General features: G+C 35.7%; 4 protein-coding genes across 10 annotated transcripts; 2 read left to right on the top strand and 2 right to left on the bottom strand.

Annotated features, from left to right (window-relative positions):
- Nucleotides 1–391: 391 nt before the first annotated feature.
- LOC118440122 (beta-1,4-glucuronyltransferase 1) lies at nucleotides 392–4,976 on the bottom strand. Of its 2 annotated transcripts, none has more exons than XM_035862684.2 (4): nucleotides 4,261–4,976; nucleotides 3,483–3,871; nucleotides 3,133–3,334; nucleotides 392–3,034 (listed from the first exon to the last, which is right to left on the bottom strand). In XM_035862684.2, the coding sequence occupies exons 1-4, from the start codon at nucleotides 4,834–4,836 to the stop codon at nucleotides 2,822–2,824; spliced, it is 1,380 nt and encodes a 459-aa protein (XP_035718577.2). In that variant the 5' UTR covers nucleotides 4,837–4,976; the 3' UTR covers nucleotides 392–2,821. The 2 variants fall into 2 exon arrangements, with proteins under 2 accessions (XP_035718577.2, XP_035718578.2); XM_035862685.2 differs by having other exon boundaries at nucleotides 3,133–3,310.
- Nucleotides 4,977–5,647: 671 nt separating this feature from the next.
- LOC118440119 (uncharacterized) lies at nucleotides 5,648–9,920 on the top strand. 3 transcript variants are annotated; one of them, XM_085664515.1, is made up of 5 exons: nucleotides 5,648–6,588; nucleotides 7,374–7,604; nucleotides 7,885–8,217; nucleotides 8,515–8,760; nucleotides 9,017–9,920. In XM_085664515.1, the coding sequence occupies exons 1-5, from the start codon at nucleotides 6,189–6,191 to the stop codon at nucleotides 9,190–9,192; spliced, it is 1,386 nt and encodes a 461-aa protein (XP_085520641.1). In that variant the 5' UTR covers nucleotides 5,648–6,188; the 3' UTR covers nucleotides 9,193–9,920. The 3 variants fall into 3 exon arrangements, with proteins under 3 accessions (XP_085520641.1, XP_035718575.1, XP_035718574.1); XM_035862681.2 differs by having other exon boundaries at nucleotides 5,931–6,588; nucleotides 8,936–9,913; XM_035862682.2 differs by lacking the exon at nucleotides 7,374–7,604 and having other exon boundaries at nucleotides 5,668–6,588; nucleotides 8,936–9,919.
- A 259-nt stretch (nucleotides 9,921–10,179) lies between these two features.
- LOC118440118 (dnaJ homolog l(2)tid, mitochondrial) lies at nucleotides 10,180–14,054 on the bottom strand. 3 transcript variants are annotated; one of them, XM_035862680.2, is made up of 6 exons: nucleotides 13,680–14,053; nucleotides 12,806–13,269; nucleotides 12,426–12,689; nucleotides 11,857–12,301; nucleotides 11,168–11,279; nucleotides 10,669–10,808 (listed from the first exon to the last, which is right to left on the bottom strand). In XM_035862680.2, the coding sequence occupies exons 1-5, from the start codon at nucleotides 13,873–13,875 to the stop codon at nucleotides 11,179–11,181; spliced, it is 1,470 nt and encodes a 489-aa protein (XP_035718573.1). In that variant the 5' UTR covers nucleotides 13,876–14,053; the 3' UTR covers nucleotides 10,669–10,808; nucleotides 11,168–11,178. The 3 variants fall into 3 exon arrangements, with proteins under 3 accessions (XP_035718572.1, XP_035718573.1, XP_085520640.1); XM_035862679.2 differs by lacking the exon at nucleotides 11,168–11,279 and having other exon boundaries at nucleotides 10,180–10,808; nucleotides 13,680–14,052; XM_085664514.1 differs by lacking the exon at nucleotides 10,669–10,808 and having other exon boundaries at nucleotides 11,167–11,279; nucleotides 13,680–14,054.
- A 95-nt stretch (nucleotides 14,055–14,149) lies between these two features.
- On the top strand, nucleotides 14,150–19,138 carry SMSr (Sphingomyelin synthase related). Of its 2 annotated transcripts, none has more exons than XM_035862686.2 (6): nucleotides 14,150–14,690; nucleotides 15,013–15,357; nucleotides 15,460–15,788; nucleotides 15,873–16,016; nucleotides 16,095–16,249; nucleotides 16,439–19,138. In XM_035862686.2, the coding sequence occupies exons 2-6, from the start codon at nucleotides 15,052–15,054 to the stop codon at nucleotides 16,837–16,839; spliced, it is 1,335 nt and encodes a 444-aa protein (XP_035718579.1). In that variant the 5' UTR covers nucleotides 14,150–14,690; nucleotides 15,013–15,051; the 3' UTR covers nucleotides 16,840–19,138. The 2 variants fall into 2 exon arrangements, with proteins under 2 accessions (XP_035718579.1, XP_085520647.1); XM_085664521.1 differs by lacking the exon at nucleotides 14,150–14,690 and adding an exon at nucleotides 14,714–14,893.
- The last annotated feature ends 71 nt before the right edge of the window (nucleotides 19,139–19,209 follow it).

Genomic DNA, 19,209 nt, shown 5'->3' with positions numbered 1-19,209 from the left:
AATTATACACTTACCGAAAATATTAATTTATTAGCTTTAGCGTTTAGAAAAGAGAATCGCGATGAGCACAGGTCATAGTGCAAGGAAAAACTAACCGTGTAACGCTTCAAATTTATGATAAGGAACATTCATTTTTATATTACGCTAGCTTAACTATCACTAGATGAAAATTGTTAATATTGTTATTTTAAATTAAAATTGTTTTTAATTTTTCTCCCAATTCCTTCTTTTTAATGTTTAATCGAATCTACTATTGTTTAAATATTAATTTATTCTCTTCCGTGTACATTGTAGATTGTTTAAATATATGAACAATTATTGAAAATATTAATTTAGAATTTTTTGCATATAAAATGATACTAAAATTATTATTTATTAAAGTAAGGGGAGTTTTATATTATAATTATTATAAGTTTTTCGCTCTTTCCCGTTTTTTTATTATTTAAACTAATGTACTATTGTTAAATATTACTTTATTCTATTATATATATTCCATTATGGACAGGTCTTAAGAGCTATGATGTACAATCGCTTAAATTTTGCATTATCGCATTTCGCGTTAATTGTACATTGTACATTGTTTAGATAATGATCGTATCTATAAGATGATTAAATGTAAGCGTACGGAGAGAGTGCATTTCAACGTTTACTCCTCGGCGTACGAAAAGATACTGACGTGGTAACCCATTGTCCTTTCAAAGGTCCTTCTTGTTGACATTAAACGATCGACGTACGCTGAAAGAAAACTATTCCAATTCCAACACGTCATAAGAAGAGCATATAATATTATATTGAAAATTTACCACTATTTAAATATTCATTTACATTGCTTTTTACAATATTTATGTTTCGAGGTACGTAATGTTTAAATTCTAATTAGTTATAATCCGCGTATATTTCAAATTGTTTAAAAAATTCTAAAATTATCGAAATAATGATTTATTTAAGTTTAACTGTAACTGGGGAAAGAGAAAATTTCGATGATTATCCTTCGAAAGGCAAAAGAAAACTGTTTCGATATTTGTCAAAGTTCGTTAGTTTTTATCGATATCACATTTAACCAACAACTCCGAGATCATTAATTGAAATGAATTTAATATTAATTTAAAGTTATTTTATATTTTATGCGTGTTACGAGCAATGTAATATTAATGCGAATGCACTATCATTTAAATACTAATCCATTGTATCCCTTATATTCATTATATCGTATTATTTAAATAATTATAAAATTATAGAAAGTATGAATTATTTAAATTTCTATTCGTATTTTTTGAGTTATATTTCCATAGCTGTCCAATTTGTAATTGATTAAATTTCTTAGTTTAAGCTAACATAGTATAGTAGTTTAGATAATTTTTAAATTCTTCATATTATCGCTTTTGATGTTTCTATTTATATTTTCGTATGATAGATCGAAAAATTACATACTTCGCGGGGTGGGATTTGCAATGGCGCTTGCGCTATTGGTGATCCCACCATTTGGAATTATTTCGTTGTATCAGTCGCAACAGATCGTTCCTCTTCTCGTTAATTAGTACATTCTTTTTTAACGTACTTCTTTATATCAATCGATTTCCACGCATGTATGTTTACAAGTCGTTGCACCGTCTTGTTTAAAAGATATCCACGTTAATAATATCGGCGTTTTGGCTTCTCCTTTGAAAGTACGACGTATATACTTATTTCTCGAATTTTCCATCTTTATTTTCGCTCGAATGTCGATACTTTTAACTATGCTCATATTAATAATTCTTCGTTAATTACTCGTGTTCCATTTTATCTCGTCGTATATACTTGACGATTGCAAAACCATCGAAAATTTTTTAACTATTTATAAGTTTACGAAAGAGAGAGTTTCAATGTGTCCTCGTCGGAGTACAAAAGGAAACTTTCGTCGGTAATGGCCATAGTTATCGAAAGGGCAATTATAAAAACAAAAAGCTATCGCGATTGGTGCGTCGTTTATACATATATGTATATATATATGCATGTATGTTGTATATAATTCGAAGAATTTATGATATTATGATTATAAAAAAGCAAATGTAAAGGATCAAAGGACGATCGAGAACGTTAACACGATTCCTTCCTGTTCCATTTTACTGATTGCGTTATTATGCAATAGGCTTCGTTCGCACATATACTTTGCCAGAGACGTGTTCAGACATGTTCTCGCTTCGTTAATTACGGTCCGTCTAACTTCCCCTTCATATTATATTATAAACCTATAGGATAAAGATAAATTTTTATTGAGCGCGCCATTGGACATAGAAGAGGAGTCAAATGCGAAACTAATGTGAATTAAACATACGTAAGACTAAGTATACGACGCAAGGACACTAACGCGTGATCCGATGTTTCATTTCGTTTCCCAATTCCCGCAACAAGTTTCTGTTTCTTCCAGATAAAAATAGGAAAGAGAAAAAGTTAGAAAAGAAAAATACCGCGCATCCACTAATCGTGTACAGGAAAGTTTGTTTCTTACGTTTTTAAATACGTTTTATCCCTGTACGGGGAATAATCGAATGATACGAAGGATATTTTATTGGATAGAAGTTATGATCTTATCATGATGCAGATACACATAACGTTTTATTTATCAACTATTGTTAATGTATTCTTAATAGTTGTTCATTATTTCAGGATATCATTGATTTATTGCATGATATTATTCCTATCTAATTGATCCGAGATAAAATACTTTTCAACGCGCGCTATATAAAGATAGATGTAACGTTATGATCGACGATGTATCGCAAACGTTAAAAAATATCTCATTGTTAAATATTTCATTTGTAAAATGAATATTTCGATGCAATCACTGGGTGCATTTACGATTCGTTGGATATTGCGCGAGCAATCTCTTAACGACTCGTTGATAAAGTTTTGCATTTTTCTTTTCATGAGGACGCAAAAATTCCTGTCTCGCTGCACTTATAATCTGTGGTTTGCGCTTAATACCAGGTGTATGTACTAAAAAGGCACCGTCGAGTACGACTAGACGATAATTTAAGAGACACATCTCGAACATCTGAAAGGGAAAGAAAAAAAAAGAAAAAAAAAAAAAAATAGTATCGTTTATTATACGTCAGGATTAATCCACATCATTGGAATATATTTAATAAATACCTGAGCCATTTTGTCCTGTTTACCTTCCCAAGACATATTTTCTGTATAAAGTGGATCTTCTCGCATGCCTATGAAAACGGGCTCCCATCTATGATGCGGATACTCTCTACGGGTTATGATGAGAGGTCTGACCTTTCCTGGATCTGTCCTTACCATCCATCTGGTTAAGCCCGGAAATCTTTGGCAATGCGGGCACAGGAATCTAATGTAGATGATATTGTAATAACGCGATACGCGCAGGATATACGGCAGGATATACGGGAAAATTAAAATAACTAGATATTTATTGCGAGTATATCGTATTTACAATACGATATGATATCAGTGATAACATTTATTCGCTTTCGTACCTATGAAAGTAAACAGCCAAGCCAGCTTTAGCCGCAGAGAGAAGTTCCCTTTTATTCGATGGGGGCTGCTCATTCGCATCGATTTCGAAAACTGGTAGAACAAAGACGACACCAAGTTTTGGCGGTCTACCATGGACCATAGATAAAAAGCCAGAGGCTAATCTCTCACTAGGTAGCAGTTCAATGTCGGACACGAGAACGCGAGCGGTATTAGCCGACGTTCTAGCCACATTTCTGGCAACATTAATAGGATACGTCATGCCGCTCTTCCATCTTTCGGTCTCCGTTTCTCGCCATTGTAAATCCGACGCTGTACAATCGGCTTGCTCTTGATACGGTCGATCGAGCGAGGGTACTCTTCCCGCAGGAAATATTAAATGGACGGATACCTATTGAAAAATGAAATTGACATGATGTCATTAAATATTCGCTTTATAGGTTGCATTAATGGCCGCAGCCGGGCCTAAAATTGCATGCTAATTGACACCACCTGCGTGCATTCGTTCGGGTTGCGTCTGATTGAATTGTTAAAGCACGATTCGATTGGTATAGAGATACACCTGGATCGTGTAGCATGTACCGCGATAGTTGGTACAGTTTCTAACGAAGGAAAGTGCCACACGTCACGATATTATTTTCTCGATAGCTGCGTCTACTTTGGGAGTATAATCTATGGGAGTCGTGCTTGTGATAACTAGAAATGGGACATGGTCGGAGGCGTAAAAATGGAGTAATGGGAAACTAGGCGACGAGGCGGATAGGCAGGACCAAAGGAAACCTTGGACATGGCTGTTTCACATCGACAAGCACGATCGAGCAGAGCGACGGCCAGGCCGGCGTCGAGGCCGGGCGCGAAAACGGCCAGGCTCAATGGTCCCTCCCACCTGCGGGCGAGTTCGACGATGCCGTAAACTTGGTCGGCCGTCGCGTGAGTGCATAGAGTTATCGGCGGTGCATCCTCTTTGTCGACGTCTCTGCCACGTAAAACGTAGGGCAGTACTCTATACGGACTCTTCTCGCCGATCTCCGGTGTCCAGCTTATCTTGGAGGAAGGATATGAGAGGGAATGCGGTAAGCCATAATACCAGATGCAAGAACTTCCATTTCCAGATGACCGGTCGGCCATGTATGCGCCAGCGATATACGCGGACGTTCCGCCTTGAACATTTTCTCGATAATTCAATGATTGCGCCCGATTTTTCCTAACGGACAATGAATAGGATTGCTCTTTCGAGTTCTCGATTGAGAGTAAATGAAGACGATAACCGCGATCGAGCAATAATCGACAAACGAAAAGTAAAAAGAACGCTAGAGTCAGCCAAACGATAATTGACCTTCGTGGAGGACCGCGCATGACTCTCTACAATCCTCCGCGCGTCTTCTTTTGACTCACGGTCAGAAAAATCGCGATGGAAAGCGCAACATCTCATATTACGAGAAGGATGTATCCATAGAGCCTCCGTTGCGTTCACTGCTCTACGTTAACCGTAAGGGTCAGAGCCACTCTATTGCGGATCGATCGATTCCGACGGGCGCAGCCGTATTATTCGTTTTGCGCCGCCGCTGCCGCCGCCGCCGCCGCCGCCGCCGCCGCCGCCGCCGCCGCCGCCGCTGCCGCTGCTGTTACTACTGCTTTATTTTGGAAAAGTTCATCGTACGATTGTTACATCTTTCATAAAGATCTTTTGCGCCTCAATGCGAATGAGAATCGCATAGCCTAGTACGAGAACGTGCAACCTATTTGTTGGCAGAGAACTATACCTGTTATTGCGTCTGTGACAATAACTACATCCTAAAAAATTATCATTCTAATATCATTTACATGCGTATCAGGTTTCTTTCTCGAAGTCGCTTAATTCGGTAAAATTAATGACGGCCGTTATAAGTGTTAGGTACGGTCGACGTTGTTTAACGCAGTCGACATCGATCCAAGGTTGTACTCTAATTTTAGTGGGCCAACCAACGGGAGAGTCGACACGCTATCGCCCCTTTCACGGACGCGAAATGCTACGCGCCAAATTGCATAGAAATTCAATTTTATTGACTATCAAGCAGATAGTCAATTTGAAGACAGTAGTTAACGCGAATCGTTCGTAGCCGCGAACGAAAGCTTCCTCCGTTGATCTTATTATATATATAGATACGATATTAGAGTATATAATTAGTCCGACTTAGTGCTCTGTCAGAAAGTTAAACTCCTCTATTTAAAACAAGTTTATCACAAGTGTAGCGTATAAACTAGGATGAAGCTAAATAGACGTTAGAATTCCCTATGCGTTTGCTAATCCATCTGTCGGCGTTGCTTCGGCGATTGGTGATTGTATTAGCGAATAGGGAGTATCACGAGCAGGTAATTACCTTATAGTTCAATTAATGCTTGCCAAACCTAGATCGATATCATAAAGATTCAGAGGTTTACTCTGTCTATCGTACGTACGTGTATCGTCAAAGAGAAGACGAAAGAGAGAGAAAGTAAAACAAGGAACGGATAGTAACGAATTTCCTACGAAAGACGTTTTCGCGTGCGTTTAATCGATCTAGAAAAAAAAACAAAAGAAAGGAAAGAAAAAAAAAGTAAGGGCGCCTCTTCGTCCCATTAATGGGATTAATTGATCCGAAAGAGTAGCGCGAAAGTTTCGTTCGACAGGTGGTCGAAAGAGCTGGATCACGATCGCGGCGCGTCTATCGCTTTTCATACTCTTTCCGATGGACATTCCCCTTTTCCCGGTACCGCCGGTCTTTGGTGGCGCCGCAACGTCCATCAATGACGTCTGCGACGTCGCCTCGTCCGACGTGGTGACGCACCGGAAAGGAGAACGACATGCTGCAGTCATCACAGGAAATGCTGCTTCATCTTTGGAATTTGGAAAAACTCCCGTTGTTCGCGGGAAAGGACATCGTCGTAACCTTGTTCATCCGAAAAGAACAACGATTACGAAGAAGGAGGCAAGTCGACGTCACGTTACCACCGAATTTCGCGTAAGAATGATCGAGCCTCGAGATAAGAACGAAGACGAAGAGGACGACGACGACGACGACGACGACGACGACGACGACGACGATGACGACGACGACGACGACGACGACGTTATTACTTGCGCCGATGGTAAGTATCTCAATTGATTTATATATATAGCTTTTTTATATTTTCCAAGCTATTCATGAGCTAAATCAAAAATAAAACAAAATTCTGATGCTTGGATTTAAAATTAATCGCTATTATGAGACAAGAAGAATGACATTCTCGTTACTACTTCGTCAGGTGCTATTAACAGAGACGTCAATATTGCAAACTACAAAAAGATATGCGTGTATTTATATTATTTTATAAGATAAAAAAAAGGAAAAAAAGAAAAGAAACGCTTCCTTCAAGATAATTCCCATCATATCTGATAATATTGCGTCCGGATTGTGTCCATTAATTTTTGCAATTTCGTCGAATTTCGTTCAAATAATTCTATTCAACTAAGAATTTATTTTATCCGACAAACTGCAATAATACTTATCACATAGCTCTCCTACGTCGAAAGAATCGATAAAGTATGCCAGCGTAACTAATCGCGTAAACTATACCAGCATGTATACGCATATGTTACATAGATGTATGCAAATATATGGGAAATTGTCTCTTTAAAAAAAAATCTCGAAGGTACCTTTCTCCTCGACACGCGCATACCACACACTTGTGTAGGTAGATATATTCTTTCTAAGCTTTGCCACTTTGTAATAGTTAAGTTTTACAAGCTCAAAGCGTAAATTTGATTTCATTTGTATCCCGTGCGTTACTTTATAATATCTAAATGCGACGTAACATTTAATGTAACGAGCGTAATAATTACTCTTTCTTACATCTTTACATGTACACGCATAACGTTTTCTTTGTGAATATAGCTTCGACCGTAACATCGGAAGTTCCGTCTTGGTTACAAAACAGCGTGCATCGCAATAAAGCAACGAGATCTGTAGCGCTACAAACGGCAATAAGGATACCTTTACGGCTAAGATTCTTACCGTCTCTCGCGGATATCATCGAGGAAAATGATCCTGCGTCTGCCAGTTCCAAATCATTCATCATTTGGAAGCATATAAGATTTCTGGGACGCCTATCGCTCTCTCAATTCGGTAGGATAAGCAATTGTTTCCAATTTTATGGATTCGAATTTGATGAAAAAAAGAGCACAATCATGTCAACTATAACTATTGAATAGTACTATTTTACAATTGTTTTCGCGTATCGATCGCTTTGGGGAGGGAGAGAGAGAGAGAGAGAGGAGGAGGTTGCAAAAATCAGAAATAAAATATGGATTACTCGTCTAGTAGTAAGGCGCGTGTCCACGCGTAAAATAGAAAAGTTCAATTTTCTTTTATCGAAATAAACGATAAGCATTGAAATCGTCTTTAGGACTCGTCTGGTTATTGAGCATATGGACAATAGCAGGAGCCGCAGCCTTTTGCGCAACGGAAGGACCGCGCGAACGTGAACAAGTCGTAGAATTGAAGGATATGCAGAAGGATCTGGCGGTCGGCTTAGCCACCGAATTACGCCAGCTACGTACGGAAAAAGAGGAAGATATGGAGCCCGTATGGAGTAACAAGGTGCGTCAGTATGTTGCAAAACACGAGCAACTTCTTCTCGCAGCTGTAAACTCTGGATATGGCGAAGCCAACGACGGTGGTCAGCTTTGGACCTTCCCCGGTTGCGTGCTCTTCGCTGTATCGCTTATCACCACTCTGGGTGAGCTGTCAGCTTCTCTTAAATCATGTCCGGTGCTCTCGTTAGATGCTCGCATAACGGCAATGATAACGTTCTATAGCATTCATTTTTCATTACCCATTCGCAACTACGTTTAAATACATGCTTCTAATTGATTCTCCTACCGCCCAAACAAATATCTCCCACCAAAGACAATAAGGACACGTAAGTAATATAAAACATTAATTTTTCATCGATTTTAACGAGACTTACCGTTTAACTTAACGTTTAAATCGAGACGTAGGATGCACTTCTTTTGAGGCATCGATTTTCTCATAGGTTTTGGAGCACCCGTACCTCGGACGAATGCTGGCCGTACCGTAGCGATTGTATTTGCAGCCATTGGCATTCCAACACATTTTCTTCTAATAATGAACGTCGGTATTTTGCTAGCAGTCCGATTGCAAAAGTATGCCATTAGAAAAACGTCCGATAAGAAGGACTTACAACAGGATCCAGCGGATATTTGTTGTTCACCGGCAACAGTACCTAAGTGGGTCAAACTCGTTCCCTTTGTTTGTATCGGTAAGTGCACAAGTAGAAACTTTAAAATCTAACTAATGCCAATCGATCCTTATAACTTGCCCATCGAGAAATATCAAGCATACATATACATACCTATATCTATATATAGTCATTAATGTATAAGAGCCCTTTAAAGCGGCTTCTTTTTCTTTTTCCATATAACGCGAACGCACAGGTGTTTATTACATCCTCGGAGTTTTATGTTTCGGCATAGCCAGATCAAGACCATTAGCGACGAGCGTCTTATTCCCTTTAGATTTCACAGCGGCAGGTGGACTTTCGACGACGCACGGTTATGTGCGTGTATTTTATGCCATATACTTGGAAGGTGCCGTCATTATAGCAGCCGTAGCAGTTGCCGTTCTTAGAGTATCAGCCACTCAAAGTTTGACCAATATCGGTGTAAGATATGGTTTACTAACTGAGGCCTGATCAAAGGAAAAGTATATCCCCTTTGATCGAATATATTTGCGCGTATCACACACGAAATATATCCTTGACAATTCTATAAGAATTCCTTTTGATTGTCTCTATTTCTCGAGAACCAAAGGATGGATACACATCATTAGATTCGTACACGATGACTCGTTGATCCTTAATTTATTAACAAAAACGAACATATTTAATTTATTTGTACTTTGCAAGTATAATCAAAGTTAATAAAATCTTCATTTCTACGTCATTACTTTTGAGAATAGCTCCATATGATTCAAAAATCTTATTGCTAATTTTCTTATAAAAAATGTTCATTGGTTCTACGTAAAAATGTTAATCGAAACAAACGCGCGCATCAATTTTGCGAATGCTTTCCTTTCACATCGCAAGTTTCTATTGATTTCTATTTGATATTGGTTGACAGTACGACGGACTAAAATTATATTCCTCGACATGGACTATCTATCTATCTATCTATCTATCTATCTATCTATCTATCTATCTATCTATCTATCTATCTATGTATACACACACACACACACATGTATATATGCATGCATGCATGCATGCATGCATGTACGTGTAGATAAAATCGTACGATCGTTGAAAGAAAAAGAGAGTACAAAAAAGAGATTATATAGTATACAATTATTATAGTATATCTTTTGTACAGTTTTTATTGCACAAGTTCGTGTGACAATAAAGTAGTACTGAAATCCAATGAAATTAACTTCGACTTTATCGCTACACCCAGAAAATCCAAAGTTTCCACGTAAATTTCCTATTTTCGAATAATCCAATATAATGCTTCCATTCCATATGACGTATGAATACGTTTACATTCTACTTGATACCCTATCACAATTGAAATGTATCCCTCTCAAAACGGAAGGATATTAATCGGATTCGAAGAGGAACAGTGGATCAATTTCAAAGGACCCGATCATTCAACACGGACATGCTTACTCATTCATACGTAGCGTTAACTTGCCATATTTATTATATCAATAATACACGTACATGACTGTGAACAGCTAACGATTCTTATGCCGCCACGCTCATTGTATTACATAATCAATTGAAAATTAATCATTTTGATAAAACATAATTAAGAATTCAAAATATATTCAATCTAACGAATGTAACGTTTAATGTGAAACATTCTATAGTAGGTAGGTATTCACAGCGTGAGTGTAATATCAGATACTCGTTAATTATATAAAAAAAAAAAAAAAAAAAAAAAAAAACAGAAATGTACTACAAATGTAGATATAATGTTGCAATTCACTATTACATGAATATCGATAATGTATTAAGTCGACAACTCTTTTATTAATTGATAACATTTATAAGAAACTTATCACCTTACATAGCACTACCATTACGAGCCTCTTGCTTCCTTATATCGTTACTATCTTCATTTCTTCTATCGTTATTTTCGGCATTAACGTCTGAATCAATATTAACTGACATCACGTTCCCTTGCTCTTTATCACCCGGGTGTTGAGGCATAGAAGCTGAAGATTTATTGTTGCAAGTAGATACGTCCCCATCTAAAGCCACTCGTATGGATTCTACCAGATCTAGTGGCCCTACAAAAGATTGTTTTGTTCCTGTGGAAAAAAAAACACACACACACACACACACACGCATATACCTTTTTAATTTGTACATACACTTTGTTAACTTATTATTCTTGCAATAATTAAAAAAAGTCACGATGTCAAAACAAAATAATAAGTAGGGGATCTTTTCTTAACGCCAATTTACTAAGTGCGAGATATCTATCAATGTGACCAATACATCCTCGAAACGTTCCATGTATGTCATATGTTTTTCTCAAGAATACTTATAATATTAAGTTGATAAAAAATTATCTATATTACAAATGCAATTAAGATTGTTTCTCAAATATGCGTCATACGATCTACAATGCTCCAGGGTATTCGTTTTTGATACACAATTAACTTACCCAAAATGATTTTATCCAAAGATAGCTTTTTTAATTTTGTTAAGTAGGCCATTGCTTTGATCATTTTCTATGTTCTGCCACGCTTGAGTTTGCTTCTTTGGACCTGTAGAGCCTAGAGAAGAAATAGTTTTAAATGGAGGCTACGATTGTTCATGTCGAAACCAACATTTCAAAAAAGAAAAAAAGAAAAAGAATCTTAATGTGAATACCTGATCTCAATGTTTGAAAAAGAAAAAAAAAAAAAGGTTGAGAAAATTTCAAACCGCAAAACGTCAATGAAACGCATATGTCACATTTATCATAGAATTTATTCGGTTAGCAAAGACAGGTACAATTAAAAAGAAAACTCAAGCGATCCACAGATCTAACTGGTCCTACATGATACTCAAACGTTCTATAGTCAGAATATTTGAGCCAGAATATGAGATTACGTGAAAGATCAATAAGCAAAGTGATTATTATTATTATTATTATTATTATTATTATTATTATTATTATTGTTATTATTATTATTATTATTATTATTATTATTATAATTATTATAATTCAAGAGCGAATTAATTATTTCATAATCATAATCTATGTATCATCGAAACATGAAATAGATGGAAACGTTCGAATAATTAGGAATTAAATTTTGTCGCTTAATCTTTTTTTAGGATATCATGATTTTTTATATCTATCCTTACCGTCTGTTTTATAAGTTATGCCATATATACTGCCTGGTGTGTCGGATTCAAGTTCTGCGTATGCTTGAAGTAAAGCTTTTTGTTTTTTCGTTAAATTTGTTGGTACGGTTATCTTAATATTTACGTAATGATCGCCATAACCATATCCGTTTACTTTCCTCAAACCTTTGCCTGTTAGGCGTATTTTAGTATGCGAATTGGTAGCTGGACGGATCTGTACTGTTTGATCCTCATAGACACCTTCTATCCTTATTGTACCACCCAGTACAGCTTGTGACAATGATATTTCGGCGTCGGTATGCACATCGGGTCCGTCTCTACGAAAGTACTTAGATTTTTCCACGCGGAATGTTATAAATACTTCTTTATTACCAACAGCCAAGCGTACTGTTTGACCATCCTCTACACCAGCCGGTACTGGTACAGTTACTTTTTTGGATTGCACCTTTAGCAAAAGATCGCACAATTAAAACAAGATCTTTCTCTCATGTGTAAACATGCAAAGAATGCGTTATATTGAAATATTAGAAAATGCTAGAAGATAAGTTTGAAGGACAAGTATACACTACCGTTTGTCCTTTCCCTTCGCACTCTATGCAAGGATATTTTATGTATATCCTAGTACCATTGCAATAGCGACAAGTTGAGCGCATTACGAAAGGCCCTGTGCTAATTGTTTCCATTCCAGTGCCATTACATGGTTGACACCTGGCAGCCTTCGTTCCTGGCTCACACCGGGAACCAGCACATTTTGTACATGTATCTATCACGTTTAATTCAATATCTTTATTTACGCCTCTGGCAGCTTGCGAGAATGTTAGATTCATTATTACCTATATATATATGTGTGTGTGTGTGTAAGAAAGAAAAATATTAGTTATTTCGAAATAAAATAATAGTTACTTTTTACAACTAGAATTTTACGATGAAATATAGAAGTAATTGGTACCTCCTGTGACGGTCCAAAACCATATTTTGATTCTGCAAAATCTTCAAAATCGCCAAACATGCCACTTTGGAAGCCAGCATCTCCAAAAATTTTTCTAAATAATTCCTCTGGATTAACCGTCGACCTAAAGTGCCACTGCTGTTGAAAATCCTTAGCGCTTTTCCCGCCTCCTTGACCCATTCCCATCTGTTCCGAGGTTGCACCCCACGTATCATATTCTTTTCTTTTAGCATCGTCGCTCAATACCTCATAAGCTTCAGAAACTTCTTGAAACTTTCTATTCGAATCCGGATCGCCCTTGTTCGTATCAGGATGATACTTTTTTGCAAGCTGGTAATAAGCTTTCTTTATATCCTTTCCAGAGGCATTCCTCGATACGCCCAAAATTTCGTAATAGTTACGTTTCAAAACTTTATGCGTCGTATGTATTGTTCTGCACTGCTGTACAAGATGCTCTATATTACCTACATATGGAAAATACATTGAAAGTTAAAAGAATAATTAAGAAGCTCTCGCTAAATTCGAGATCGAATAGAGATTCAGTCGAGAATTCGATGAATAGTTCTTTTTTTTTTTTTTTTGTAATACGCATGTTATTATCAAGAGGTTAATGCACAGCGGCTAGTCATGATATTTGGACAGTGCGCGAGGTTATGTTCGACTTTTGCCGCACAGGATGTTAATTCTCACATTGATCTTAAAAATCGTCAAATAGAAAAGGATATGTGCCTTAGCATCTTGAATAACTTAATGTTAATTCGTTCGTTTATCCAGAGATAATGATAAGTGATAATATTCGAGAGGATAAAAAAATGATGTAATCCTAGGATCCTTCGTAGGACGGATATAATTGTGCATATACGTTATACGTTACGTTTTCCCATTTTCTTATTATTCCAAGTATCGACATCCATTGCCAAGGTCGCAGCATATCGCTGACATCCATTGCATCGTTGTAAAGTGCTGCACGATAATTTATGAAGTTTATTACAACTAATTAAACTGATGTATTTTGGTCTAAAAATTATCGCGAGTCCTTTGCCGGCCGCCATGTTGTACGAAAGACGCATGGCTCCCTTTTCGTATCACGTGAGATACGTGTTGTACAGGCGTTAAGTAGACGACATCATCGATATTTAGATTTTATACGTTGCTTTTATACGTTCTAACTACTTTTTACTTTCTCGACGTTTGTACCACTGAATCGATGAGAAGACTCCATTGTTAGGCATTCGTATTCGTCCTCTCTACTCTGGGGACTTTCTCGTCGCGCACTCTGTTATCGCGCCGCATTAACGTAATAGAATAGGTCCATCTATGAGTATAATAATGTCCATGATGGTACTTACGACACCAACAGAGTTCAAATCAGGAAGTATAATATAACGAAATAGATAATATAGAGATATTATGATATTGGGATTCGATATAAACGATTTGATTGTAGGAAGAAACGTTTTATCGCTCGTATTCCGATGTCAAAATTTTCTATATAAAATTTTGTTCCAATATTAAGTACTAAATATGTCCTTTTAACGAGTTATGTTGATTCATGTCGACCAAGAGCATCGCTTTACCTAGGAATATACTATAGGAATATACGTTTAAATTATTATATTCGTAATTTATGAGCGTGTAGAGATAGAAATAGGTTATGATAAAACATGTCCCCACTATGTATTCGTTAAGATACGAAGATACGATAAATGAATCTTCAAATCGAATTCGGAGCACTCGATTACATTCGAATCGATGGTATTCCTTTGTATAAATTGTTTACAAATAAAATGTCACCGTATGAACACTTCTGACAATATGTACGTTAAGGCATACACGAAAACATTGTGATAACGAGACTGAGAAGTTCCAAGGCAACAGTTACATGGTGAGTGATCGTTCCACAAAATAGGTTAGTTCTTAATTCTGTGAATTGAGTATTTTGTACAGGCAACGTGTACGTACAGAGAATTATCTGGTTAATGCACAAGTATATAACTACATTGATACATGCGTATCGAATTCCTTATTTATGATCCGTAATTCAAAGTTCAATATTATAAGTGTAGATAGATCAATCTATCGTTTCAGGTAGTAGTTTTTCTTTATTGGACCACCATGTAAATGAATGCGCGATGCATATAATTACTTTTTAATACGCAACCCTTTTCGCGATAATATCAAATAACGCAATATTCTCCTCTCCTTAGAGAAAAGAAACTTTTAAAGGACATTCGATGTGATAAACGATGCCTACGAAGAATGTGGTGGTTGATTGGACAACCAACGACGTTGGTGTTTGGCTTGCAGAAAATGGACACTTAAGTTTTTCGTCTTTATTTAAGAAGCACGACATAGATGGAAAGGTACTCCTAACATTAAAAGAGGAAGATTTAAAATCCGTAGCCATACAGGCGAATAAAACTATAGGAGACTTAAAAAGATTGTGTATCAGTATTAAACAATTACAAAGAGACAACGTCGCGATGCTGTTCGAGTTGGGATGCGTCGATTTGTTCACCGGGCCGCACTTTTACGGCCATAACAAACACGAAGTCAGTAATCTAGGTTTACTTTAATTCTAATCTAAGACTTAAAAATTAATTATTATTAACGAACTGTCGTATATTATAAATATTATACTTAATTAATTACAGATGCCCAGCGCTGGTACAAATAACGAAGGTTCCATAGAGAATGAATTTTATTCAGCTTCTGTGTCGGAAGATGGGCACGCGTCTCATTTGCCACCTGAAATATGGAAAACCTTTATTAGTTTGGCATATTTATTTATTGTTACTTGGATTACTGCCTTTGTGATGGTAATAGTGCACGATCGAGTACCAGATATGAAAAAGTATCCACCTTTGCCGGATATATTTTTGGACAACGTTCCTCATATACCCTGGGCATTCGACATGTGCGAAGTTACTGGCACTATACTTTTTGCCATTTGGCTCATTGTTCTTATTTTCCATAAGTATAGGTAATGATCGTAAGGCGTAAAAATTGTCCATTTTGTTATCCAATTCAATTTCTCATCAATTTTTCCTCTCTATCACCTTCGTAGATTTATCTTATTACGAAGATTTTTCGCCCTCTTTGGTACAGTCTTCTTATTGCGATGCGTTACAATGCTGATTACATCTCTCTCTGTACCTGGCGCACATTTGCAATGTCAACCGCGTAAGATGCCAGACGAAGGTTGGACTAGGTACGAAATGTTATTATAAACTAGACGATCAAACTAGACGATCTTAATTAATCCATTTCAATAATGTTCCTTATCCAGTTCTGCATATGTGGAATTATATAATAAGATCGCAATGGCTTACGTTATCTGGCGTGGTGCCGGTATGTCAATACAAGGTGTTAGAACTTGCGGCGACTACATGTTTAGCGGCCATACGGTCACATTGACCATGCTGAATTTTTTTATCACTGAATGTGAGTATGAATTCGAATTTGAAATTGCCTATAATAAGAGAAAAAGAAATGAGAGATTTAGAAAAGGATTCGTTTTCTTTTTTAATTTTTCTTTTTCCTTTTTTTTTCTCTTTTTTTTTCTTCTTTCTTCTTTCTTTTTTTTTCTTTTTTTTTTTTTTTTCTTTCTTCTTCTTTTCTTTTCTTTTCCAGATACCCCAAGACAGCTCTACTTCCTTCACACCTTTACATGGATGCTTAATATGTTTGGTATCTTTTTTATATTGGCCGCCCACGAACATTATTCTATCGATGTGTTTGTAGCGTTTTATATAACTTCCCGATTATTTTTATATTATCATACCTTGGCCAATAATCAAGCACTGATGCAACGTGACTCAAACAGAACTAGAATTTGGTTTCCACTTTTTAGTTTTTTCGAATCGTCCGTCGATGGGATCGTACCAAACGAATATGAGTCCCCGTCATTAATCATTTATAATTTAGTATGTAGAGGGAAAGATATTTGCAACTTTTTACGATCGTTTATCTACTTTCGAAAGCCGCGGAGCAACGTAAATGGTAATATAAACAGCACAAGGAAGGAACGCTAATATAAATATTTTTATGTTTTACAAATTGGTTATCGTTTTCGAAATTTGTCAATATGAAATCAAATGGAAATGTTTAATTTCGATGATATTAATAACTGAAGAATGTTTTATATTTTATCAAATTGATAAAGTTGAATGCACCAATTTTTCTAAACTTGTAAATATTCTTAAAGTGTTAATCACATCTAAAAGGCATTCCTTTTAATTAATACCATTAACGTGTTGGCCGTTACGTTTGGTTTATATTATTTCGAAATTTAGAATGGAGCATTCGCTATTCTATTACTTATATATTGAATTATGCTTTTTATTTGATAACTTTATTTATTTTTTCTTCAAATAAGAGTACAATTTATGGAAAAAAATGCTTCATTTTAGAAGCTCCTAATTTTACAAATAAATTCTATGAAAATATTGTAATACAGAAGAAGGGTAAAAGGCTTAGTAAGAATGAGTGCACAACTTGATATTAATGAATTAACAATTCTTCCCTATATTAATTAATTTGATAAGTTTTTCCTGTAATGAAAGCCAAAAAATTCACATGGGCGACTAACCCATTCGTTTGTTTCATTATCTATTGAAAAAGAAAGAATGCAAAGCAAGAAAAGAAAATAACGTAATTAACATAAGGACAATGTATTAGTATGAAATACGGAGTGGGGATAAATAACGGGATTGTACAAAGTACCGATACTATAATAGAGTTTATACACATAGATTGTTTTATATGAAAGGAGAAAATTGTGCGATAGTGAGAATTATATATGTATATATGTATGTATGTACGTGTGTACGTATGTATATGTATACTTCTATTCCGTAACATAAATCGGTATCAAGAATGGTAATATATATAATTGATTAATTATTATCAATTATAGGACATTTAGGATATAAAGGTAGAACCGGTAGTAAATCGAACGAAACTGCTGTTAGCTACCCTGATCTATTGATAGATAAAAAGAATAAAACTTGAACTAAATGATATCGCGTCGATATATTTTTTTACGTTTTAAAGAGAAAAAAGAAAAATAAACAAATTTTGTTGTTTAATTAAAGCAAATAACGTCTGCTCGTTAAATAATTTGACCACTTTCTAAACGTTTTAGAAAGTAATCGAAATGGCAGGCTGTCTTATTTGGGCCTAATCGTAGCTTTTATACCGATACAGATTCATTGCGAGTTACGATAGTTGACCAATCTTATTAAAAACTCATTTGTATAAACGTGACGAAGCATACACACACACACACACACACACACACACAGATTTGTACGCAATTGTGCGATAATCCGAATATAGGGGTTAATCAAAGAGGCTATTCGCAAAGGAAAATAACATTTTATATTTAAGTTTTGCCATCGAATCACGCACGAAACGGAGGAACATGCTTGTACATTAATATAAACATATATGTAGATATTTAATATATCGTTAATTACGTATATATGTATTAATAGGATTAAAGGTATAGTAAATGGCGCATCAGAAATAGGAGCGCGAGTTTTGACGGATATAATGCCAACTTTTTTATTTATTAAATAGCTCGTTATTTTTTGTATAAAAGTTATATCGATACAAAAAGGACTGAAATAATTCATCGTATATATTATTCATCGTTATCATCGTTGATCTGAGCTTTATTTAAACTTACATACATGCAACGTTAAATTCATATTAATAAAAAATGTATACTTATATGTCCCACGATCAGTTTTGTATAGGTATATATATATATATATATATATATATATATATATTCGTGAAAGCGAAGGAGAACGTAAATACCAAAGTACTTTGTTAAACTATTATTTTGTCGTTTCGAAAAAGAAAGAGAAATATATCAATGATGCGTAGGTACGTGTGTCGCCGCAAACATTATAAAATAAAATTGGTTCGTGGGAAATATAGCAATATTTATGTATAATGTACGTATATAGCTATCAGCCGTGAAAATGCATTATTCGAATTTCACAGGGTGAGCCTGCGAACCATGGATATTTTCTTTCTGCCTTTTTTTTTCTCTTTCTTTTTCTTTTTTCGAATGAAAATACGTGTATATACGTACTAAATATAGATATATAATTTTCTATAAATAATTTCAATGCAAGGTCATAGAGAATTGAAGTGAGATTTTCTTGTTCTTATAATAACGATATTTTAACAACAACAACAACAACAACAACAACAACAATAACGGTTTTAATGATATTTTAATAACAACATTTTCACAATATCGGCGAGTTAGATTTTATAACGTTGTCGAATGTTGAAATAAAGACTACTTTTCAAGAATCTTCTCCCGATCTTATTCCATTGCAATCCGGAACTGGAATTATTCGAGAAGCCATTGAGAAAGAAAGGAT

This window comes from Vespa mandarinia, unplaced genomic scaffold, assembly GCF_050613455.1.
Source record: "Vespa mandarinia isolate Hongniang unplaced genomic scaffold, ASM5061345v1 scaffold_61, whole genome shotgun sequence".
NCBI lineage: Eukaryota > Metazoa > Arthropoda > Insecta > Hymenoptera > Vespidae > Vespa > Vespa mandarinia.
Note: the sequence above shows the minus strand (reverse complement) of the source record. Positions and strands in the feature narration are given on the sequence as shown.

Excerpts from the sequence above, each read along its gene's own strand:
- LOC118440122 (XM_035862684.2), bottom strand. The coding sequence starts at position 4,836 with ATGCGCGGTCCTCCACGAAGGTCAATTATCGTTTGGCTGACTCTAGCG. Across the intron at positions 3,872-4,260 it reads GTGAAACAGCCATGTCCAAG|GTATCCGTCCATTTAATATT; the intron begins GTTTCCTTTGGT and ends ATTTTTCAATAG. Across the intron at positions 3,335-3,482 it reads TTGGCTGTTTACTTTCATAG|ATTCCTGTGCCCGCATTGCC; the intron begins GTACGAAAGCGA and ends CATCTACATTAG.
- LOC118440118 (XM_035862679.2), bottom strand. The coding sequence starts at position 13,875 with ATGCGTCTTTCGTACAACATGGCGGCCGGCAAAGGACTCGCGATAATT. Across the intron at positions 13,270-13,679 it reads TAATAAGAAAATGGGAAAAC|GTAATATAGAGCATCTTGTA; the intron begins GTAACGTATAAC and ends TTCCATATGTAG. Across the intron at positions 12,690-12,805 it reads GTTTTGGACCGTCACAGGAG|GTAATAATGAATCTAACATT; the intron begins GTACCAATTACT and ends ATATATATATAG.
- LOC118440119 (XM_035862681.2), top strand. The coding sequence starts at position 6,189 with ATGGACATTCCCCTTTTCCCGGTACCGCCGGTCTTTGGTGGCGCCGCA. Across the intron at positions 7,605-7,884 it reads CCTATCGCTCTCTCAATTCG|GACTCGTCTGGTTATTGAGC; the intron begins GTAGGATAAGCA and ends AATCGTCTTTAG. Across the intron at positions 8,218-8,514 it reads ATCGCTTATCACCACTCTGG|GTTTTGGAGCACCCGTACCT; the intron begins GTGAGCTGTCAG and ends ATTTTCTCATAG.
- SMSr (XM_035862686.2), top strand. The coding sequence starts at position 15,052 with ATGCCTACGAAGAATGTGGTGGTTGATTGGACAACCAACGACGTTGGT. Across the intron at positions 15,789-15,872 it reads CTTATTTTCCATAAGTATAG|ATTTATCTTATTACGAAGAT; the intron begins GTAATGATCGTA and ends TCACCTTCGTAG. Across the intron at positions 16,017-16,094 it reads CCAGACGAAGGTTGGACTAG|TTCTGCATATGTGGAATTAT; the intron begins GTACGAAATGTT and ends TTCCTTATCCAG.